General features: G+C 49.0%; 1 protein-coding gene across 1 annotated transcript in view; it reads left to right on the top strand.

The window, feature by feature from the left end:
- The first annotated feature begins 373 nt into the window (after positions 1-373).
- CORO2A (coronin 2A) overlaps positions 374-25,165 on the top strand; it is a 47,215-nt gene continuing 22,423 nt past the window's right edge. The window contains exons 1-2 of the mRNA XM_037494129.2: positions 374-646; positions 20,700-20,900. Coding sequence (XP_037350026.1) covers positions 20,700-20,900 — 201 coding nt within the window. The 5' untranslated portion in view covers positions 374-646. The remainder of the gene's footprint in view (positions 647-20,699; positions 20,901-25,165) is intronic.

Below are 25,165 nucleotides of genomic sequence, written 5' to 3'. Positions count from 1 at the left end.
CCCACAGGGAGTGCTGGGACTGCCAGGGCAAACCTGTGTTCTCTGGCCCCAAGAGTCTCATCCCTTCATCTGGCCCTGGGTGGGAGGTGGCCAGGTGAAGGGGTGGGAGAATTTGGGGCTTTGCCAAGCCTGCTGGCCTCCTGAGAGTTATCTCTTGGACTCTAACTGTGCATTTATTTCTGTCTCTGGTGCCAGCAAACTCCTGTGGCTACCTACTGCCAGGGATGCAGCCGTGGCTTCCAGCCCAACTTAAACACTGGGTGAGCCTTGAGTCAGGGTCTTTCCTTCCCCACCTGCAAAATGGCATCATAATGGTGCCAGCTGCAGGATGAAGTGAGTGAGGCTGGAAAGTGCTGGCACAGGGCGTGGCACAGGGAGGTATTCAGTGGACAGCCACCTACTGTGTCTGTTCCCACGACTGCTCCAGGGTGCTGGCCCAGGCTGGAGGGTTGAGCCAGAGCCCCCTCCGTCACCCTCCTCTGTATACCTGGCGGACCAGGTAGGGCCCAGCCAGTGCAAGAGGAGACAGAAATGAGCCTCGGGCCGTGCCTGGAAGTCCAAGATTGCAGACAAGGGACACAGTGGACGGAAAGAAGCCACTCCTCTGAAGAGCAAGATCTGACCTGGCCACTGAGGAGCTCTGTAGGCAAGTCCTGTCCCTTGACCTCTTCTGCAAAGCGGGGAGAATATTCCCTGCCTCAGTCATCAATGCTCTTCACCCCAGCAGAGGTTTTCTATGCTTGGGGAGTAGGGATGGAGAGAAGCCAGACCCATCAGCACCATCATGGCGCATGGCCTAGTTGGGGGCTCCAATTCTGATAGGGAAGCCCAAGAGCCATGGACCCTCATAGAAGGCATCTAACCCAGCCCAGGGTGGGCCAAGGGAAGCCTCCCTGGAGGAGGTGGTGCCGGAGCCAGGTTGTTTGTGGCATTTGGAGTCAATCAGACTCCCAAGGAGAGGGAAATAAGGGAGGACATCGGGTCAGTCGCCCAACCTCTCAAGTCTCAGTCTCTTGGTCTGTAAAATAGAGATAATAAATACCTGCTTTGCCTAATGTATAGGGTTGTTGTGAGACTCAAAATCGGATAAAGAATGTGGAAGCACTTTATGAATTGTAAAATGCCAGGCACCTATTCATTGTCATTTATTGTGATGTTTGGAGCCCCTGGGGGTTAGAGAAATACCTGGCCAGCGTCTGGGTGTGGGAGAACCTCTGATCTGTTTTGGAAGGCCTAGTATCAAATCCAGTAGGGACAGACAGCCACCTTCACCTCACAGCCCTGGATTTAAAAGTGTTAGGATGTTTCTGAGCCAGGGTGGGGCTGTGCTCAGAGGGGACCCTGAAGGCAGCTAGGACCAATCATGGCCCAGGGACGGAAGAACAAGGTGTCTTCAGAAACCAGTTGGGCCGAGAGCACTATATCTGGGTCCCATCCTGGGCGCTCTGGTCAGGCCTCAGGGACCTGACTGATGCAGTCTTAGGGACCTGGCAGGGGATGGAGGACCAGGGGCCTCACCACGAGGTCATTGAGAAGAAACCAGCTTTGTAGAGAGGGATCTGCAGGGTCTGGGACAGTGAGGAAGAGAGCAGTGCGTGTCAAAGGAGCCAGTTTGGGTTTGAATATGAGAAAAGAATATATCTGCACCTATGTAAATACAGAAAAACATTCTGACACCTCAGGCTGGTCATCACTAGATGGCACAATTTTGTTTTATTTTTTCTATGTTTTCGAACTTTGTATATGCAATAGATATTTCTATTAAAAATTTGCTCTCCGTAATAAATGTCACCATATACTAATAATGTGGATAGTGTAATAATCCAGCCAGGCCGGGGCTGGGGGGTGTTCGGAAAGCACCCACACTGGGGGGCTTTTGTGAGGCCTGGGTGACATTCTGGTGATGAAGGAGTCTCACTGGAGGAGAGGTTTCTGGGATGATCCCAGGACTCTCTTCTTGGGACAGACTGAAGTGTTAGGTCAGCATTGTGACCCAACCAAGCCAGGGGCCACAGTCACATTGTGACTGGAGTCTAGAGCCCTCCCAGAGCGGGGCTGGGACATCAGGACAGAGGTACAGGACCAACGGCCTGGGGAGCCAGAGGGCCAGTACCTTCAGATTTCCACCCCAGCATATCAGACCCCGGCAGGTCCTTTCCTGTCAATGATGTCTGCTCTTGGTCTTTGGGCCAAGGAGTCACAGACTGGCTTGCCTGTTGACTGCATTTCATTGAACACAGAACACCCTCTGTTATGAGTTATGCCATTATTTTATAATCTATTAAGGAAGAAAAAATAGTGGACAATTAAACTGTAAGTTACATCTTAGTTTCAAAAACAGTAAAATGTTAAAAACTGTGTGTCTTCGAATCAATTATATGACATGTGGCAGGTCCCACACAGGACTCTTACGTACATTCACTCATTTCATTTTTTTTTTTTTGGTCAAAAATTTATTTATGCATACAAGAGCTGGGGTAAAGGCCAGAGGTGTGGGGGGTGAGAGGATTCACCAGAGACAGAGTGGGGAACAGAACAGGCAGACTGACTGAAATACACTGCTGAGGGGAGCAGCGGGCGAGACAGGAGAGGTCTGCTGCGCCATGTGGGTTGTTCCCTGGCAAGGCAGGGAATCAAACTCGCGCTGCAGTGGCTGCGGACAGCTTCATAGGTTGTGTCTTAACCCTTGCACCACCATGGAGGCCCTCACTCATTTCATTCTTATAGAGACTTGGGGCTAGATATTCTTGTCCTCTTTTAATGTGAAAATGGGAGCCCAGAGAGGTCAAGTGACGCTTATAAGGTCACACAGCCAACCAGGGTACAGTTGGGGTTTGAGCTCTGCTCTAACTAGATCCCACTTTTTCCCTCATCTGACCACAAAGAAACGGCTGCTGAGCCCTGAGTCTTGAGAGAAGAGAATGTTCATGTTGCAGAGTAAACATATGGCAGTTCGGAAATGCCCCTGTGCTATTAGCAATGGGAGAAACCTGATTTGGCGGGAGGGGGGCTTGCTGGGGTGGTAATGGGCAGGAAGGAACTCTGAGAGCTGTTGACTGCTGGTTAGCCTCATCCTTGTTATGACCATTACCAGGGATAGATTAGCAGAGCTCACCCTGGAGAGAGACTTCAGAGAACTGCCCTTCAGATCAGCCGAGAGCCTCACCCAGAATAGCTTGTTCATTTCTGCATAAGTTGCTTTTCAATTTAATTTTTTGGTGGGCCTTTTGTTAATATATTTGTTGCTTTCTGCATGTGAAGCACAGCTCAGGTTACAAAGCAGAGCAAAACAAAACAAAACAAACAAACCAAAACAAAAAAAATAAATAAATAAACAAAGCAGAGCAAAACAAACACAAGCCCTACCCTTTTGGGCTCACAGACCAAAGACAAGGTAGTCAGTAATCTTGACCCACTAGAACAGGAGCAAGTTTCTGAAGGCAAAGTGGGGGTGTGAGAGTGTGCACAATAGAGAAATGTGCCCAGTCCCAAGTTGGGGTCACTACAAAAGGCTGTTTTAAAGGAAGGACTTTTGAGCTGAGATCTGAAAGATGGATAATGAGTAACCAAGTGAGGATGGAGTGGGGAACAGGCTGGATAAGAGAAACAGCCTGTGCAAAGGCCCTGAGGTTGGAGCAAGCAGACCCTTGAAGAAATAAAAGGGCTTTTGTGGAATTGAAAACACAGAGCGTGTGCTGCTCTGACCCTGGACAAGGTGAAGTTGCAGGGATGGGCCCTAGAACGATGACCATGGAATGATGAGCTCAGATTTGCAAAATGGTTGGCGGCTGAGACTAAGTGGCCAGCTGGGAACAGATGGCAGCAATGGGAGTGGAGCTAAGTGGACACATACAGAGATGTTTAGAAGGTGGGGCAGGAGGGCGGGATTCGTGATGGATTGGCTGTGGGTACAAAGAGGAGGCTATGTGCGCTTGCCCTTCCAGAGGCCCGACTTGCCAAGGGAGAGGAGGTGTGGTGGGACAGGGCTGCATTCCATTGGTACCTCCCGCCCCGGTCTGGTTTTTGTCCTTTTCCACCCCAGAAGTGTTTTGATGTTCTGGTTCATCCTCATCAGGGTTTTTGTCAGATGATGTGGGGGAAAAAGAAGGCAGGGTGAAAATTTTAGGGTACTGATAAGGGTGAGATGGACCTTAGAACTGGTAGAAGGAGAAGGGGGCAGGTCCGATGCTCCAGGTTACGGGGAACAAGAAGCAGACCTTTCAGAAAAGCTGGCATCAATCTCAGTGGTGGCATCGCTGTCTTGGAGAAGGGGTCTCTGATCCAGGCCTTTGTCCTTGGGGCTCAACATGGGTGGGTTGGTTGGTTTGTGTTTGATGAGATATAACTGACATATAACATGTCAGTTTCATTGTGCAACATAATGATTTGACATTTGTATATTTAATGGACCCTTAAACAACAAAGATTTGAACTTTGAGGGTTCACTTCTACGTGGATTTTTTTTCAATAAAAAATAATTTGTTGATTGTTGATAGATATTTTTTGGTTGATACCTTTCAGCTTTTAGTATGTTTTCTCTTCCTTATGACTCTCTTAATAACATTTTCTCTTCTCTAGCTTACTTTTCATAAAAATACAATATTTAACATTTACACATACAAAATATGTGTTGATAAACAATATACGTTATCAGTGAGACCACCTATTTAGAGCAGGGTATTAGTAAAGCTTTGAGGAAGTGAAAACTTATACTCAGATTTTCAATTGTATAGGGGGTTGGGGCCCCAAGTTATTTCAGGGTAAACTGTTTTTGCCAAAGGACCACCAAATAAGTCTAGTTACCATCCAACCCCACACACTGTTACACATTTTTTCTTGTGATGAGATCTTTGAAGATCTACTTGAAAACTTTTAAGATCTACTCTCTTAGCAACTTTCAAATATATTATTAAAATATATTTGAAATATATATGCAGAACTAATTTATAACTGGAAGTTAGTACTCTTTAGACCCCTTTCCCAACTGCCCCTCATCTGGTGACCACCGATTTCCTGACCTTGTGTTGAGTGACTGTCTCAGAGTCTCTGCATATTTGGTCCCGGTGGCCTTGAAAGTGAGATAGGTAAGGCACTCACTGGGGTGCAAGAAAAATATCCCCTAATGAGAAATTGATTCTATTTTCCTTTCAGTTGCCAGGTGTAGACACACTGATCCCCATTCCACTCAGCTTGTCAGATATTTCATGTCTCATGTGGTCAAGAAACCTTTGGGGAGAATGGGGATCGTGCTAAGAAAGGGGTGACAAACATACTCTTATTCTTGGGTCTGTTTTGGGCATATTGTCCCAACCAACTGACTGAATAATCCAGGTTAATCCAGATAGGATTTACAGATTATAGGAACCATTTCTAACTAAACTAGCCCTCACAAAGTAGACAAATGGTTTTTAAAGATTCCCACCAGAACACTTCGGGTTGGTAGTCGTTCAAATAGTGCTTAATACATCCAGACAAGAACATGGGAGAAGTAACACGTGGTCCTTTCATCAGCCACCAAAAAAAAAAAGAAAAAATACAAGGTAGTCAAATCTCACAAGGAGTCAACCAGGGTTTACTTGTTTTAATTTCAGCAACAATTTGAAATATAGATTTACAGTCATTTTGGTTAATGACAAATCTCGAATCATGTGTTGTGCCTTGTAGCTGCTGATAATAGTTACTTATATATAGGGCCTCCCCGGTGGCGCAGCGTTTGAGCGCTGGATTGCAAAGCTGCCTGCAGCCTCTTTAGCACCAGTTCGATCCCCGGCTGCTCCCCGGCCACCGGAGGAGGGTCCCACATGGCGCGCAGACCTCTCCCGCCGCCTGCTGCTCCCCTCAGCAGTGTACTTCGGTCCTTCTGCCTGCTCTGCTCCCCGCTCTGGCTCTGGTGAATTCTCTCACCCTCCCGCGCTTCTGACTGTACCCAGTGCTTGTATAAATAAATAAAAAAATAAATAAATCTTAAAAAAAAATAGTTACTTATATATAATACAAAATTGTGGGGACGAGAGCAACTCAGTATTTTTCCCTTTGGAGGGAGTGAATAATCAAAAATTTTGGGCCCCATTGTCTAACCTTCTGGTCTTTTCCATGCTGTTGCCACTTCTGACACCCCACACATTTGTGATCTAACCTCAAGTAGGGTGTCATTTCTCCATTTTTCTACTCACTCTCAGGTAAGAGATCAGGGTTACCAGTTAGCCCACAGAACCCAGCACAGGGGTCTGTATCCAGCTGGGGAACCAGAAAATATGGGTTGAATTGGTGTACCTCAATTTACCCTTCCTATCATGGGGACTGTTGATGCCCTGCTGGTCTTTCTAGCAGCAAAGACTTGGGGTCTGCCAACTAGGAGCCCCAACTTTCCCAGTCTAAACCACACTCTGCAGTCAAATGCTCTACCCCTGAGCTATACCCCCGTAAACCACACTCTGGAGAAACATAGCTCACACCTTTCAAAGGTTTGAGCCCCAGGAGGGCCCAGCAAGGGTGACCCCCGACCTCACCATTAGAAGACCTTTCTTCCCCAGCCATCCTTGGAATTTGTACTTCCGAGAGCAGTAACACAGATAAGGAACAGAATATTAGGTACCATTCCCAGGCACAGGTTCAAAGGAAACTTTGTTCCATGTCTTAGAGGACTCCTGGGCTGGGCAGCCAGATATCTGGATCCTGTTCCCTGGTTCTGCCTTGTGTATGTGGCCTGGGGCGTGCTGACTCAGTTTCCCTGTCTACACTCCACCAATCTGGGGGTCTGGGCAGTTACTTTTCTGAGATGTGAAATCTGGGGTACTACTCTGCTGGGTGGTCTCAGCCCCCACTTGGATATAGTCTGGGCTCCGATTTGGGTGGGAAATGAGCATAGTTTGGCACATGATAGGAGGAAGCAACCAAAATGGGATAGAGATGGGAAACTGTCATGCAGGATGGAGCAGAGCCATCCTAGGACCAGGTCAGGGGCTCAGCTCTTTGAGAGGGCAGAGGCAACAGATGTAGCTTGTGGGCTCAAGAGACAGAGACACAGTGTGGGGGTCTGGGGGTGGGGGGAGGGGACAATTGTAGATTTCCTCTCAGTAGAAAGAGGAAGACTAACACTTGAGCTGTTCTGCCCCAGGAAGGGGTGCACTGCCATCTTTGGGATGACACAGTAGAGACCCTCAGACTTTCCAGATGGAGTGGTGTGGAAGCAGAGCAGACAGGTGGGTTGGGTGCCCACCGGGTCCCCAACCCTGGGCAGCCCTGGGATATTGTATCTATTTCTTTCCCCCAGATGTAATAAGATCATTTGAGAGAGGGAGCTAGCGAATCTGGCTAAGAATTAGATTAGATTCGAATTAGAGCTTTGATTCTTCTAAATGGGCATGGGGCGGGGGAGGGGCACAAGGGCTCTGTTTTCATCCAGTTAAGGGGGATTTGGTGCCTCCCAGCTCAGATGATCTCGTGGCCCCCAGATCTTTAGAATTTTAGGCATTGCCACTTTGAGGAGACAAAAAGGGACATGGACATATTGTGCTTCTAGTTTAATCGGTAAGCCCTGTTCAAAGTCCTTACTCTTGCTAAATATTCATTTCCAGCCATTAACACAGGTAAATAATTGAAAAATGCAGTAAATAACTCACAATTGAGTGATCAATAAATGTTGCCATTATTATCTTGAACTTACCTTGCATTTACCATGTGCCAGGCAGTGTCTAAGTGCATGTCAGGTATGAACGCATTTTCACCATCCCATTTTACAGATAAAAAATCCTGAGGCCTAGTGAGGCTGAACAGCCTGCCCCGCTGGTGTGTGGTAGGGCCAGTGTTTGAGCCCAGCCAGCCGCATGCTGAAGACATGGGGCTCAGTGAGAATCCTCACCCCACAGGGCTCCTCCAGCCACAGCCTAGGAAGGGAAGGCCCTGGCTTGCCCAGGGGGAGAGAGTGAGCAGTTGGGGAGACCAACCAGCCCTCCTGCCCCCCACAAGTCATGCCAGGACCCACACTTATTCTGGAGTCAGGAAGGATTAAGAGGAGCTGAACTCCATGGGGAAACCACCTTTGAGGGAACCAGAAATGGAGGCCTCCGAAGGAGAGCTGGGCACTGATCCTAGGCTTGCTAGTTTGCCACTTAACCGTTTAAGTCTGTGGCCGGTGGCATGAAGTACATTCACACTGTTGTACAGCCTGCACCCCCTTGCGATTTAAAGTTCGACTTCACGGAACCTACTCTATTCCCATGGTTTTGCTTACTTGTGCTAATGACCAGCGCTCGCTGGCACACTTGACCTAAGATGTTAAATCATGCTCGAAGACATCTAAAATCAACACATTCATTAAATCCTTACAGCGCCACTGTGAGCTAGTTTGTGTTGTTGAGCCCAGTTTACAGATGAGGAGACTGAGGCATGGAGAGGCTTGCTTTCCCACAAAGCTCTCACTGGCTCTCGCCTGGGGCACTGCTGCTCCGTGGCTTGAGGACTTCCTGCACCCCAGCTGGACACTCTGTTCAATCTTCACCCCACCTCATGGCAACCCCGAGGTGGGGAAGGTACTGAGACTTACTGAAGGTGACTGGTTTGCATCCAGGTCTCTGAGTCTTGACCACCTGGCGAGGCAAGGCTGTGGAGGGAGCACTGGGTTCTGGGTGCTGGCGTGGCCCCACGCTTACATATTGAGAAGAATTTTTCAGAGATGGCAAGTCAAGGGTCACTGCCCCCAGTTGCCTAGACGGGAAGTGGTTTTGTGCTCATGGAGTCTTTGAAGGACAGGTCCCTGCTGCTTATTCATGTACCCTCAGAAAAGTGCCTCCACCGCTGAGCTGTGCTCAGCTTGCTGTGTTGAGAAATGGGGATGATTCTCACCCCAAGGTGGTTGTGAGGGGTAGATTAGAGGGTGAACAGGAGGGATTTTGTAAATCAGAGCCAAGCTGTTGAGTGGTGGCCCTCAAAGAGTGCTCCTCCGGCCTTCTGCGTCATGGTCACTTGGGAACTTGCTTGAAATGCCGGTTCTCAGGCCCCACCCCACACTTGCTGAATATGAAACTTTTGGGTGGGGCTCAGCAATCTAGATGTGAACAGCCTTCCAGGAGACTCTCAAGTGTAAGACCTGTTGTTGCAAAGCACCAGGCAAACATATATAAATGCAATACTGTCCCCTGTCCTTGCTAGAAGTCCCTCTTCAGCCAGGGCACTGTCACTTGGGCCTCCTGCCTCCCTGGTCTGCATGCCCAGCCAACCAGACGATTTGGGCAAAACTCAGGTAGGCCTGAAATGGGGAGAAAGTGACCTTACTATCCTCTGCTGGCAGTTAATGCAGGCGCTACCTGGAGAATTGATTAGGGTTGAGCAGCGGCATTTATCTCCATGTTAACAAGCACAAGGGAAAAGCAGGAAGGAATTTCCCATCACCCTCCAGCTTGTGCAGCTGAGCTAGGAGGCCCAGCGCTGGACTGTCCAGGTGTGTGCTGGGGCAGACAGATCCTCAGTCATATCTGGAGACTCTTCCTGCAGGGAGATGGGTTGAATGATAAAAGGAAACTATTTTCTGATTTTAAAAACCCCCCACTACTGAGATATGCTCCAGGAAATGAGCCCTAAGGTCCAACTGCCTGGCTTAGTTGCTTTTTCAAAAGGCTGAGATCTGTAGAGGGAGATCAGGTGCTGACCCTGGTCAGCAGATCCACTAGCTCTATGTTCTTTTCCAGGGCCTGTGAAGCCAACCCTAATCAGCCACTCTGAGAATCCTCCTTCTCTTTCCCGTGCTCCTCAGCCCCTCCAAAAGGAGCTGGGCAGGAAACAACCCGCTGGTTATTTCTTCCCTAGACACAAGCCCAAAGTTAGGGACAGAAAATACTTTCCCCAGGGCCAAATGTTCTAACTACCTCTTTGCAGAGCTAAATCCACTTCAGTTCTGACCATGCCACACCCCTGGTTACAAACTGGGACGCTTCTGGGTAGTCTCAAGTGTCAACTCATTAGCGGCTTTCTGTACCCACCCCCAGCCTCCTTTTCAATTCTCTGCTGCCTTTGCCTAGAACCCAGGCAGACCAACCCCTCTGACTCCCTGGATATGCCTCTCCTCCCCTCCCCACCTCGTGCTCCTCCACGAGCCTCTGTGCCCCTTGGGGCTTAGCACTGTGCCTTCCACCTGGAACACATTCCCTTCACTCTGTGCCAGGCTATCCTCCGCACAGCCTTTAAAGCTTAACTCAAACACGTGCACCTGGCACCTGGCATCTACCTCCCGCCCCCACACCCCTCACTTTCAGCTCCCTGCTGCAGCCTGCTCAGCCTTGTTCATCCAGGCCTTTCCCATCAGTCTGGGCTCTTGGGGGCAGAGTACTTGGCCATGTCCCACCATGCCCCACACAGGCCAGGCTCATGGAGGGCCCTCAAGATGCTGGTGGAACTCACTATGGACCCCAGGTGCCTGCAGCAGGGCAGGGGAGGGGTCAGCTGACAAGAGAACACATATGCCTGGTTGATGCCATCCCAGGTTCCAGCCACTGGTATGGCCCTGGGTGGCCCTCTCTGTCCAAAGATTGAACTGGAAGCTCTGCCAGAATATAGTGAAGAGTGTAGTGAACAGGAAGTAGACCTCCAGAATTTCAGCCTCTAGGAGTTGTCATTAGAAAGTCCCAGTGACCCTTGTCTCTTGAAACTCCCTGATAAGAAGATTCTGGGATAATAAATGAGCCCGAAGTTTAAGTCAGGGACTGATCTGGGGGAATAAACAGGAAGCAGCTCTGTTCTGTATCTCCAGAGGGTCCAGGCAGGAAAGGACCAGCCCTCTGAGGCCCGGGGCAGCTGCCAGACAGACACAGTGCCCAGGGTCTGGCACGTGCGGGCTGCATAGCCCTCTGCAGATCGTCCTAACAGGTAGGCAGGGCAGGGCAGGGCATTACCATTTTATGGGTGAAAAAAAATGCTTGAAGGGGGACAAGATTTGCCCCAAGGTCATGGAGCAAATCGGTGTTAGATTGTGACTCTCTAACGTGACCAGCACATCATCTTTGAAAGTGACCTGCCCAGACCTTCCCCAACTCCTAGTGCCCACAGTGGGAGTTCAGGAGGGCTTGGAGGTGTGAGTGAAAGCTCAACCCGGGAGCCAGGTCGGCCTCCCTCTGGGTACCTGTGTGTGGGATCTGGCCTGTGGGTGGATAAAACATTTGGGGTTGACAGCGATGAACAGATGGGTGGGTGGAGTGCGGAAAGAAGGAAGAAACAGGGAGCAGTGCAGGAGGGAGCAAAGGGAACATCCCTCAGCTAAGCTCCTCCTTGGAACCAGACATGTGGATTATCTCATTTAATCCTCGTGAGACACTGTGAGGTGATATTAGGGTACACTTTTGGTTTTGTTTTTTTTTTTAAGATTTATCTATCTATACAAGAGCTGGGGTACAGACTAGAGGCACGGGGGGCAAGAAGATTCACCAGAGACAGAGTGGGGAACAGAACAGGCAAACTGACCGAAATGCACTGCTGAGGGGAGCAGCGGGGAAGACAGGGGAAGTCTGCTGCACCATGTGGGTATCTCCCTGGCCAGCCAGGAATCGAACCGTGCTGCAGAGGCTGTGGACAGCCTCACAGTGCTGCGCTCAACCACCTGTGCCACCAGGGTAGGCCCTAGCGTACACTTTTGCACGTGAGGACGCTGAGACTCAGAGACAAGTGGGGGTCCAAGATTTCAACCGCCTGACTCCTCTTTCCCGGCCCTGAGCTTTCCTCTCTGAGTGTCAGGGTGGGGAACCTTGTAGGATAAGACACTGCTCTGGCCTCTGTGAGCTGGGAGGCTCACTGGAGGTGGGTCTATTTGGGCTGAACCCAAAAAGGTGGAGTCAAAAGAGGGGGCTTCCTAGGAACCCAGCTAGGTGCCAACTGTGGACTCAACGAGGCTGATTTTGTTTGAGTTAGAGAGGAGTGTGAGCAAAGATGGGGTGTCAGGAAAAACACAATGCTTTGAAGGGAAAGCAAATAAAGCGGTTTGTTTCAGATGGTGGGTCTGTGGAGATGAGGAGAAGGTGGGCAGGGGGCGGCACAAAGCTTCAGGCCAGCAGCGGGCTGTAACCTGAGGATAGGGGAACTGGACAGAGTCTAAAATGAGATGGCGACCTCCCTGGTGGCGCAAGGGGTTAAGATGCAACCTATGAAGCTGACCACAGCCTCTGCAGCACGAGCTCAATCCCTGGCCAGCCAGGGAGCTACCCACATGGCACAGCAGACCTCTCCTGTCTCGCCTGCTGCTCCCCTCAGCAGTGTATTTCAGTCAATCCGACTATTCTGTTCCCCACTCTGTCTCTGGTGAATCCTCTCACCCCCCCAACTCTGGCCTGTACCCCAGTTCTTGTATGCATAAAATAAATCTTTAAAAAAAATAAAAGGAGATGGAGGGGGGCTGGAGTTAGGATAAGAGGCCTGGTCTGGGGTGGGCAAGAAACCGAGTCACTGAGAGAAAGGGCTGCTCAGGCTAAGGAAGGAGTAGATGGAGGGGAAGTTGGGCCATATCAGGAGGTGACCTGCCCCTCCTGGGGTGGGGATGGGGGCCAGGACATCCAGGAATGGCCCTGGGCAGTGTCAGATGTTCAGAAGGGGAGCTCCCTCAGACCTAATCTCATCAGAGGAAAGGCATTTTCTTGGCTCTCTCTGACTCAATCTGTATTTCCTGTGGGCCTGCCGGGAGGCATCTGTGCTGAACCAGAAGGATCAGGGAGATGGGGGCAGAGGGAACCTGGAGGCAGAGCTATTTTTACTTGCTAGCTCCACAGTGCCTCTATGTCAGTGCCAATAAGGCCGGGGCGCTGGAGCCTGGGCACTGCCCTCAGTTCCCCCCTCCCCCATTCTGGGCTATGCTGAGGGAGAAAACCAGAGGGCTTCCCCCGTCACCTCTCTACCTCCCAGTACACTCTCACAGGGCTGAGCCGGCCTCCACCTGGGCGTTCCACCTGGAGGAACGTTCCACCTGGAGGATGCACAAATGCACGCTTTGGGTTCTTCTTGACCCGCGGGGCTTGTGCTTGGCTTTCCACAGTCGTGTCTGTTCCCTCCTCCATCAGCACGGTGAGCACCAGTGGGGAGGACTGTCCAGAGCTGCTCGGCACCCTCCAGATTGCTTTGCACTTTTTAGTTTGGGTTGTTTACTCCAATCCCCAAAATGCTGGCGCCTCAGCATGTACTTTTAGGTACAAAATCAAATCTCAGCCCTGTCAACCTTGGCACCCGTGCCGTCTCTACACAAACATTTGTTGAGCATTAAGTGTGTGCTCAGCTCTCATCCTTTTTCTGTGTGGTTTCTCTCATTTACCACCAAGGCAGCCCTGCAAGACCATGTGGATCCCGGACTTAACAGCTTGGCCACCTCCTATCTGTGTGATTTGCAGCAAGTTGCTTACCCTTTCTGTGCCCCAGCTTTCTCATGTGTAAAAGATGGGGTGATAGTAGTATTTATGGGGTTGCTTGTGAGGGCTGAGTTGGTACATGGAACATACTTCACACACAGTTAGCAGTGTACATGTTAGCTGTTGTTTGTTACGTGCCTGATTTTATTGTTGTTGAATAGATGCATTAAGTAACTTGCCCAAAGTCACACAGGTCCAATGGACGTGTCCTGTAGGGACACTGTTTAATCAGGTAGACTTGGTAGCCACAGGTGGATATTGAGCACGTGAAAGGTTCCTCTGCACCAAAAGAGCTGGATTTTATATTCCACTTCATATTAATTCACTTACCTTTAATTTGGAAACCATGTGTGACCAGAGGCTGCCGGGTTGGACAGAGATGGTGCCTGCATCCCACACCCAGTGATCTGATTTAAATAGTGCTAATGAACAGTCAAAATTGCCACCCACTGCCCTGTGCTTTAGCAGTCCATCAAGATTATAGCAGTTGAACTTTCCCTGCCCTTGGCTATTTCCCTGAGGGCTATACACATGTGGAAAGCAGCATCTGACTTGTTCCCCTCCAGCCCCTCCACCCCTGCCCCCAACACAACCCTGGCACAGAATCCGTACTAAGCAAACCCTGGTTGAAGTTGGTGATTGAATTAAAATCTATTCGCCTCTCTAAACAAACCTTCTAGGACTCTGTCTGCTCTGAAGTATTCTGTTCTCTGATTCAGGTGTTGGGTTCTTTAACAAATGGGTCCTAGAGCCTCTCTTCTGCAGACTAGCTGTGAGAGTCACAGTCCCTGGTGATGGGCAACAGAGTCGTGGGTGGCAATCACACAGGTCTCTGGAGCCCTCCGCGGTTCGATGGTGAGGTGACCAAGTTGTCCTGGCTTGTCTGGGGCTCTCCCCATGTTAGCTGTGAATTCCTACATCCCTGAAATATCATCCCCACTTCCTCCATCCCAGGCAAGCAGGGGCAGTTGGCCGCCCCGCTTCTGTGGAGAGCAGCAGGCCTCTTCTTGCTTTGAAGGAGGGAAGGAAACAAAGCCCATTCTCCAGGTTGGGTCCCACCGTGTCTCTTCAGCCCCTGTGGTTAGATTGTGCGAGGGAAAAATAAAGACACCTGTGCCAGAATTGACGCTAAACCAGGGCCAGGCCTCTGGTAAAGGGAAACAAGTGGCAGGTAAGATTCTCACCGGGGAGAAGTAGCTGAGTCAGTTTCCTCTTTTTTTTTTTTTTTTAAGATTTATTCATTTATGCATACAAGAGCTGCGGTAAAGGGGGAGGGTGGGGGAGGCAGGGGGCCGGTGAGAGAACTCACCAGAGACAAAGTGGGGAACAGAACAGGCAGACTGACTGAAGTACACTGCTGAGGGAAGAAGCAGGTGAGTCAGGAGAGGTCTGCTGCGCCATGTGGGTTGCTCCCTGGCCGGGCTGGGGATCAAACTCGTGCTGTAGAGGCTGAGGATAGCTGCAAAGGTTGCGTCTTAACCCCTTGCACCACCAGGGAGGCCCACAGTTTCCTCTTTTTGCCAGAGGGAGGGAAGTTCATGGGAAATCTGGTGAAGCAGAAACCCACAATGACAACAGGGAGCTCTGACCTCAAATGGTCCTTGGCTTCCGGAGCCAGATACCCCACTCCCTCCAGGATTCAGGATGAATTAGAAAGATTTCCAGTCAAGTTAGGGACCAAAGCCAGCATCTGGCTAAACTTTAGGAGGGATAACAGTCAAGGATTGGGGTCAAGGTGAGGGACCTACCTGTAATTCTGCATTTATTGTGTTAATTCTTGGTCTTTGTAGATCACCTTCAAATCGAGTGTTCTTTACTCTCACAGTAACCTCTTTTTCAGTCTCAAAAGCTAGGAGCTTTGTGGTTCTATATATCCCTCTATTAACTGGCTGACATAGTATGCTGGTTCCCACCCTCTTGAGGGGATGTACAGGGACAGCTCGCTGACCGTAAGGTCAGATTGTAAGAAAAAAAGTAAAACACCAAATATTATGGAACCACAGACTTCCACGGGGATGGGTAGTCAGCGGCACCAGACTCTACCTCTACCCCTCCGACTGCCTACACCCAATCAGTTCTTTTCTTTCTTCCCCTGAGGCCAGGAACAAAGCAATTAATGAATAATCTAGTATGTGGGTTTGCACCACACCCAGTTTAGGTTTGGCTTCAGCCACCCTGCAGCTAACACTTGTCCTGCAATGATTCTGGGCTGGTGGGAAGACCAGCCTTTGGGGGCAGGCAGGAAAGGCTCTATGTCTGTCTGACAGAGGAGCATGTGGCAGGAAGAGAGGCCTCCATCAGAAATTGAGCTTGGCTTCTCCTTCCTACCTCCACTGGCCCTCCTCCTGTGATCTTGGTCAAGATCCCCTGCACCAAATAGGGATAACAGAGTCTGGGAGAGCTGTGAAGGATGGGGTAGAGAGTGAGCCATTCCATTGTCAGCTATTAAGAAACTCAATGGGATATTAAACTCAGGGAAGATTAAAGCCTTTTTAAAGGAGGGATCTTTCAGCCCACAGAACCTAATCCTACGTCAGGCCCACTTAGCGTGCATGGAAAAAGCAGCAGCAGAATCTGTGCCACCCCCTGCTTTGTGCTTTAGCAGCCTGGCCCGGAGTGCCACGCCCGAGAAGGCCTGCTGTGGCTTTGATGTGGGCCCCGCAAATGGGACCGGGCAGGATAGGACGGGTGGCATGGGATAAACCTGGCCCAGATCAACTGTTCTGGCCCAGCCCGTGGGCGAGGGCCTCGCAGTGCAGAGTGCCTGCAGTGGTCCCCATTTCCAGGCAAGTGCCTGCTTGTGGGGAAAATAAAACTCTTGCTCTATGAATTGCCGAGTCCTTAAACTCATACATGCCTTGATACATGTGCTCAAGGTGTATGTACGTGGGCAGATGCATTTGAACACTCAAAAAGATGCACATGTGTGTGCGCAGCCCCACACAGGCACAAATGAACGCCCTCATGAGCGAGGTGCTTATGTACACACAGCCCTAGAAGCTTCACCCGCGCTTATGCATGTACACTCCTGTACCTCAGGCAATGGGAAAGATAGCCTGCCTGGCTCGGTGCCACCCCATTTGCCACTTCTCTACGTTCCTTCCATGGCAACAGGTCTGGAAGAAACTTGGCACTGGAGATGGGTGCTGGTGCACGAACAGTGAGGGGGGATGGGGAGAAGATGGGGGTGGGGCAGAGGTCATTGAAGTTCATGCTGCTTTGGGGTGGGCTGGGCTTATCAATGGAGGCTAATCGCTCCCTTTCCAGAGGTGTCCACCTAGTTTCCTAGGCCTCATTTTCCTTTCCTGTGAAGTGGGACAAATAGTGGTCTTGATACTGCCCTTCTGGGGCACTGAGTTGAGATCCAGGATGTAATGGATATGAAAGAGCTTTTGTTCTCATAGTTATGACCTGCCCAAACCTGGAGCTTGGGGGTCCCAGCTCAACCACGATCTCTGGTCTCGGGTGTGTTACTTTGCTTCTCTGCCTCAACACCTTCCTCCATAATGGGGATCAGGGGGGTGCTTGCCTACATAATGGGGATGGAGGGGTGCCTGCTGCTATGATCACACAGGAAAAGCACTTAGAAAGGTACCTGGCATCTAACAACTACCCAAAACCCTGAGTTTTATGGGCACGAAGCTGACTGTGAGCTCCGAGAGAGTCGTAGTCCAGTCAGGTGTCCCCTTAGCCCTCTTAGGCCTAGAGCTGCCCATCAAGTGTGGGGCCAAGTCCAGGCTGCCCACACAGGCACAGAGACAGGTGTGGAAGGAGAGCCTGGGAGTGACCAGAGAGCCCAGGACTGCTGACGACCGTCAAGGCCTGTAGATTTCAGCAGCCATCTTTAACCCTTCCTTCAGCCACCCAGGGTACTCAGGTGCCAAGGCTGTTGGTCCTTGGTTTTTCCCCTCCCCTTTGTGCCCTTTGTCCTACTTCAGCTCAGGTGATCGTCACCGCTCACCTGTGTTCCTGTAATCAGCGGAATCCACCTCAAAGTGAAATCTCTTCTCTTCCACCCCTGCAGCCGCTCCTTGCTGCCTTCAGAGTCCAGGTTCTTCTGCATGGCTCCTAAGATGATCTGGGTCCTGCCTCCTTGCCCCTCTCCCCTGCAGGTTTTTTGTGCTCAGCTCACACCAAGCATAGGAGCATTTGCCAGGCGGGTCTGCACGGGACGGTGTGTTCAGCAGGATGGGTGGGCCATGCTCTGTGGCAAATGGCCCACAAGTGTATTTCTCTGTCATGTTCTGTGTCCAGCATGAGTTGTGCAGCAAGGGGCAGTTGTGCAGCAAGGGGCAGTTGTGGGGTACTGTTCTACACAGTACCTAGGGGCCTGGGACAGTGGAACACATGGCCTTTCATCCCTTCGACCAAGGGTGTCCTGAAGTGTCACAGGCAGGTCTTGTATGCTTGCAGCCTGGAAGTGGCACGTGCCACTTCTGCCCACGGTAGAACCAATGCTGTGGCTTCCTGATCCCCAGGAGGCTGGGGGGGTGAAGGGGGCGGTGGAGGGCCTAATGAGCATCACCATCAACCACAGACAGATAACCCCATCCTGCTGCTGCTCAAAATGAGGCGGGATTAGGGGGCCTGGAGCTGAGCCTGCTGACTCATCTCCCACTTTTTACCTGTACAGTCCAATCCAGAGGAAGCTCCCTCTAATTACCCAGTCCCAAGGGCATCATTGTCCTGATGTTCCTTTCTAAGAGGATCCCCCCAGGGCCTCCCTGGTGGCCTAGAGGTTAACTCTTAGCACTAGCACCAATGAGGTCTGAGTTCAATCCCTGGCCAGGGAGCCAACCCACATGGTGCAGCAGACCTTTCCTGTCTTGCCCACTGCTCCCCTTAGCAGTGTATTTCTTTTTTTTTAAATTTAAATATTTTATTTTATATAATTCTTACATCTTTTTTCATAGCAGTGTATTTCAGTAGATCTGCATGTTCTGCTCCCCACTCTGTCTCTGGTGAACCCTCTCACCCCCAAACCTCTGGTCTATACCCCAGTTCTACACATTTCTCTCAACACCTAGCACAGAGAAAAGCTGTGCTGCCTTCTAGCAAGGCATGGTTTTTGTCTTACAGACACTAACTACATGCCTATTTGATTCTGTTTCCTTTGTTGAATTGGTCACTAGGAAGCTCAGGCCCAAATCCTCTATGTGGCAACCCCAGCAGCTTAACCCTCACTGAATTTCAAGTGATCTTTTTTTTTTGTTCCTGCATTTTCCTTCTGTTCCCATTTCCTCACTGTGGCCTTTCCAGTTCCTTCTCTCTTGTGTTCTATTTTTGTAAGGCTTCTTACATCCATTCTGGGAATAGATGGGCATTAATTAGTCGGTCAGTCCTTGCTTTCTGTGAGGTTTCCTCTAGCTCTGCAAAAGCAGCCAGGGTTTTGGACAAAGCTCCCAAAAAGGAGAGTTGAAATGTCTGAGCTTCACAGAACAGATCCTCTCCAGTGAAGTGGATGAGCTACCGGGAGCTGTGTAAAGGTCAGGCTTCTGATCACCGTGACCTCCTGAGTTCAGCAGCCTCATCTTCTGCCTTTGAACTGAGCTCAGAGAAGAGCCTGGAGCACCCTGGCTGGGCAGGCACCTTCTTTGTCCTGACCACATGGGTGCCCAGCCAAACATGCCTTTCCCAATGAAATGTGTGCGGTGGGCAGAGCTCTGTGCTGGGCACTCCTGGAGCAGAGACCTCAGCCTTTCTTTGAGGAAACAGGTAGAGGAGATGACATCTGGCACCAAACTGCCCTGTCTGCAATCAGCATGGGCAGTGTCAGGGGTGAGCACGCTGGAGGAGAGACAGTATGGGGAGTGAAGATTTGCACCCCTGGAATATAAAGGAAGGCTCTGGAGGAGGGAGCCTGGGAGCTGGGGAAATGGAGAATTTGGACTTGTAAATATCGTGTAGGGTTGGGGTAGGACAAACCAAATAGAGGGAAAGGCAAGAGCAGAAGAGCAGGTAGAGGGGCAGCTGTTCTTTATCTGGAGACTACCCTTTAAAAGAAGGGCAAAAAAAATCTTGAAATGGGGTGGGGCCCAACCAGAAGGCTTGAATGCTGGCCTGAGTTTGTATTCAATCCTGTTGGGCAGCAGTAACAGGGGTACATAGAGCAATGAGTGGGGTCTAGGGTCAGGAGTACAGCCAGGCTTGGTGTACCAATGGATCCCTCTAGCCTACATAGGAAGCATAAATAGAGGGAGAGGGGGGCAGGTTGGTGAGACTGGAGGGCATTGACCCTTGCAGTGGTGGGGCTGAGAGACCATAAGATCTCATGTGTTTGGTCACTGATAAGGCCTAGATCCTCTTACAGGCCATCCATAAGCTTGCCCTGCTCCCCCCTCCAGCATGTATTCTCTCTCACTCACATTACCCAATTCATGTGTGCATGTGTATTTTTTCTTTTTAACATCTCCTTGCTAATCTTACTGGACCACATGGAATTCACCAAACATTCCATGTTTGCTTCTATTCCAGAGTTTTTGCTCAGTCTGTTCAATCAGCCTGGAACACCTCCCCTGCCAGCTCACTCTGTTCTGCCTATAAGGCCAACTCCTACTCATCCTTCAAATCACAGTTCATGTGTCACTTCCTCCAGGAAACCCTCCCTGACTGCCATGTACAAACCTCCAGTATTACCTAAAGTACACTGGGTCCCAGTGGCCCAGACTCTCATAGTGGCCTCACTCATAGTTCCCTTCATTCCTGTAAGGTTGGCTCAGACTTAGTCTCTTCTAAACCCCAATGCCTAACACAGGGTGTGGTCACACCCAAGGTGGTTCTCAGTAAATACTGAGTGATCAAATGTAAGGCTGAATGAAGATCAAGAAAAGTACAAGACACCTGGATGATAATAGTGGTAGTAAATTTTATTGCTGATCAAGGGATCTTCGTGTATCAGTTGATTTAATTCTCATGACAAGTTTATGAGAAAATTCTTTTTCATCCCCATTTTACAGACAAGAAAACTGAGGCTTTGGAAGTTAAGTATTTGCCCTCTGGCTGGCAAGAGGCCAAGCTGGAATTGGATGACGTGCAGGCTGACTCCAAAGGACTCAGTGTTACCAGAGCTGAGCAGGGCAGGGCGGGGGGGGGGGGGTGCATGAAGGATAGGGAGGGAATGTGGTGTATTCTCTCTGGTTTTTCTGCCTTTTTGTGTCCACTCTTGAAGGGATGAGAAGTAACTAGGTCAGTGGTAATTGTCCACCATCCCAGAAGTCCATAGAGATAGCCGCAATGTAGCCTGTTTGCTTGGTTGTCAATCATAAAGTGTCACTATCAGTGCAATGAGCCTCATGGCCCTTGTGTCCTGTTTGTCTCCCCTAGATGTCATGGAACCCCCAGTACCGGAGCTCCAAGTTCCGCCACGTCTTTGGCAAAGCAGCCACCAAGGAAAACTGCTACGACTCAGTGCCCATCACCAGCAGCGTCCACGACAATCACTTCTGTGCTGTGAACCCCCACTTCATTGCAATTGTGACTGAGTGCGCTGGAGGGGGGGCCTTCCTTGTCATCCCCCTGCACCAGGTAAGGACTCCTGGTAAGCCCCAAGCCCACACAGCTGTCTAGAGGCAGTGCAGGACAGAGGAAAAGCAGAAATAGCTCAGGTTCCTGGTTCCATATGTGAGCTAAGTAAGTCCCCACCCTGTCTGTTACCAGTCCTATGACCTTGAGTAGGTCATTTCACCTCTGAGCCTTGGCTTCCTCATTGAGAAAAAATACACCTCTTCTAGGACTTCAGCTTCAGCAGTTGCCTAGTTACTGCTAGGACCTTCCCTCCTCCCCACTGAAAATAATTCACTCTTGAATTTTTTTAGTGCATCGTAGGGCTTATATTGGGAAATCTGCAAAAGGCACTCCTGCCACCCTCCACCCCCCCCCCAAAGGGAAACAAGTATTGTGCCAAAATCTAACTAGGAGAGAGGTAAGCAGTAAGCAAACGGGAAAAACAGGTTCCCCTGCAGGCAATGTTGACAGTATAGGTGGACCATATGCAGTTGCTGATGTTTCAAAAGTTTTTGACCCCAAGTGGCAGTTTTATATAGATGAACCTAATAGCAGATCTTTTCAAGAAATTTAGTCGCTGCCTTAAGGCAGAATCTCCAGAGGGGCTACTGGGTCCCCTGGTTGGTAGTAGAAGTCTTTCCAGAGGAAAGAACTTCCAATGTGCAAAGGATTTCCACAGATTAAGATCAGTGAAATTCATCATTGGAGATGACCAAGCACTTAGGCTGCCAGGAGCACAAGTCAGCTGAAACTAGAGAACAGATTTAGCTCCCCCAAAGAACTTTAGATGTTAAAATCAGAAATACAAATTGGATTTTCATAGATTTCCTGTGCCAATTGAATTAGAAATCAGTAACAAAGATACATTTAAATTCCCATTTATTTGAAAGTTTAGAAGCACATTCATAGGTCAAAGAAGATATCAAGCTGAAGATTTAAAAGTACTTGGAACTCTGTGATAATGAAATATATTTCAAAATGTATGGGATGCAAGGAAAAGGGGTCCTTCAAGGAAAATATATAGAATTACTGCTTCTGTTAGAAAAAAGGCTGGAAAGTAATGACTAAGCATCCAACCTAAGAGGTTAGCAGAAGAGCAATAGAATAAACCCAAAGAAAGTTTGAGGGAGGGGGCCTCCCCAGTGGCGCAGCGGGTTGAGCACAGCACTGTCTGCAGCCTCTGCAGCGTGGGTTCGATTCCCGGCCAGCCAGGGAGAGTCCCACTTGGCGCGGCAGACCTCTCTTGCCTTGCCCGCTGCTCCCCTCAGCAGTGTCCTTGGTTCATTTGCTTGTTCTGCTCCCCACTCTGTCTCTGGTAAATTTTCTCACCCTCCCGCACCTCTGACCTGTACCCCAGTTCTTGTATAAATAAATCTTTAAAAAAGAAAAAGAAAGTTTGAGGGAGGAGATAATGAAGAGCAGAAATCAGTGGAAGAGAATACAAAATTCTAGTAAACAGGGTCAAAAAAAGTAGAAGTTGGTTCATAGAAAACACTGACATACAAACCCTGGAGTGATGCAAAAGCAGCCATGTAACAGCTATTATATGAGCAATTCTATGACTATATATACAGATATATATATGAAAATGTTGACAATCTGGACAAATTATTAAAATATATAGAACATGATTTGTCAATACTGATTCAAATAAAAATGGAAGAGTCCTATGACTTTTTAAAGTTGAACAATAAAAATCTCTCTTAAAATAAAGAGAAGGAAAGGCAAGTCACAGAATGAGAAGAAATATTTGCACAATCAGCACTATAAAGTGTTCTTTTCCTGAATGCATAAAACGGACCAAGAAAAAAGAAAACTAAACAAGCATCTCATAGCACAGAAAACCTATAAGGTTACTAAAAGTTTGCAAATGTCCTGCCTCCTGCAATGACATGGGCGTGCATATAGCTCTTTGCATTAGTGTTTTCCTATAAATATCAGAATGGGATAGCTGGGTCACATGGTAGATTAATTTTTTTAAAGATTTATTTATTTATGTATATAAGAACTGGGGCATAGGCCAGAGGTGCGGGGGTGGACAGGGAGGAGGTGTGTGTGAGAGGATTCACCAGAGACAGAATGGGGAGCAGAGCAGGCAACTCTACTGAAATACACTGCTGAGGGGCGCAGCATCGAGACAGGAGAGGTCTGCTGCGCCATGTGGGTCAGCTCCCTGGCCTGGGATTGAACTCAGGCAGTGGTGTTGACAGTGCTGACACTTAACCCCTAGGCCACCAGGGAGACCTGATTAATTTTTTGAGGGATCACTTTATGGCTTCCCATAAATCTGCACCAACTTACATTCCCACCAGCAGTATAAAAGGATGCTCTTCTCTCCACATCCTCTCCAACATTTATGATTTCTTATCCTTTTAATGATATTTATTCTCACAGGCGTGAGGTAGTATCTCATTGTTGTTTTGATTTGCCTTTCCCTAGTAGTAAGAGATGCTGAACATCTTTCCTGCTAGCCGGCTGTATATTTTTGGAGAAGTATCTATTCAGATCCTCTGCCCATTTTTAATTGGCCTGTGTTTCTTTTTTCTATTATTGAGTTTTGTGAGTTCTTTATATATTTTGGATATTGACCCTTTGCATAATATGTGATTTGCAAAGTCTTCTCCCATTCAGTAAGTTGCCTTTTCCCTTTAACGATAGTTTCTGTCCTGCACAGAAAGAAGCTTTTTAGTTTGATATAGTCCTGTTTGTTTATAACATGGATGAATCTTAAAAACAAATTTCAGGGCCTCCCTGGTGGCGCAGGCAGTTGAGTACAGAGCTGTGAAGCTGCCCGCGCCTCTGCAGCACTGGTTCAATCCCGGCCGGCGGGTGAGGGTCACGCATTGTGCGGCAGACCTCTCCTGTCTCGCCCGCTTCTCCCCTCAGCAGTGTATTTCATTCAATCTGCCTGTTCTGTTCCCCATTCTGTCTCTGGGGAATCTTCTCACCCCCCGCCCATCTGGCCTGTACCCCGGTTCTTGTATAAAAAATTAAAAAATAAAAAATAAACAATGTTGAGGAAAAGAAATGAAACAAATTATAAACTGTCTTCTTCTAGTCACTTAAAATTAAAAGCAGATTAAATTAATCTCTACTTTAAGGACTGTATTAAGTAGAACATTTTTAAAGAAAAGCAAAGAAGGGCCTATCAATAACAATTACCCATGGTGGGGAGTGGGGAGAAGGAGCTGTAGTTAGAAAGCCTCCCTTGGCTGGGGGCAGGGAGGGGTCCCTTTCTGCTGGGAACATTTCATGTCTGGACCTAGGAGTGTGGCTGTTATTTGAGGATTTATTTTCCATCAGTTCATTAAGCTGAACATTTGCATTCTATGGGCTTTTTTATATGTTATTTAGTTCCATGTGGTTTTTCATAAACCATTTCTGATTATTCCAATCTTTTACAAACATCTAGAGAGGATAGGAAAATGGAGACTACTCCCCTCCTTGTTCTGGGAAGTCAGTGTAACCTGGATTTCAAAACCAGAAAAGGACAGAACAAGAAAGGAAAGTGGGAGGCCAGTCTCACATAGGAAAAATGAAAGTAAAATTACCAGCAAACTGAAGCTCTCTGTGAATTTTATTTTATTTTTTTTTTATTTTAAAGATTTATTTTTATTCATTTATACAAGCACTGGGTACAGTCAGAAGCGCGGGAGGGTGAGAGAATTCACCAGAGCCAGAGGGGGAAGCAGAGCAGGCAGAAGGACCGAAGTACACTGCTGAGGGGAGCAGCAGGCAGCAGGAGAGGTCTGCACGCCAGGTGGGACCCTCCTCCGGTGGCCGGGGAGCAGCCGGGGATCGAACTGGTGCTGCAGAGGCTGCGGGCAGCTTCGCAACCCAGCGCTCAACCGCTGCGCCACCGGGGAGGCCCTCTCTGTGAATTTTAAAAAATAAAGCAATACATTCTGACCCCATTGCTTTGTTCCAGAAACTAAGGGTGATTTAATATTAAAATCTATAAATGTAAACATTATATTAACAAATAAAAGGGGAGGGTCTCCTTGGTGGCCTAGGGGTTAAGTCTCGGCTCTACCACCACTAGAGCCTGAGTTCTGTCCTCGGCCAGGGAGCTACCCACATGGCGCAGCAGACCTCTCCTGTCTCACCTGCTGCTCCCCTCAGCAGTGTATTTCAGTACATCTACCTGTTCTGCTCCCCACCCTGTCTCTGGTGAATCATCTCACCGCCCCCCCACCTCTGTCTACACCCCAGTTCTCCTACACTAAATAAAGGGGAAAAACCAGATGGTCATCTCTCTAAATGAAGAAAAAGCACTAAATAAAGCT

Source organism: Talpa occidentalis, unplaced genomic scaffold (assembly GCF_014898055.3).
Source record: "Talpa occidentalis isolate TD23 unplaced genomic scaffold, MPIMG_talOcc4v2.1 talOcc4.7, whole genome shotgun sequence".
Lineage (NCBI taxonomy): Eukaryota > Metazoa > Chordata > Mammalia > Eulipotyphla > Talpidae > Talpa > Talpa occidentalis.
The sequence above is the reverse complement of the archived record's forward strand: the minus strand, read 5'-3'. Positions and strand labels throughout refer to the sequence as shown.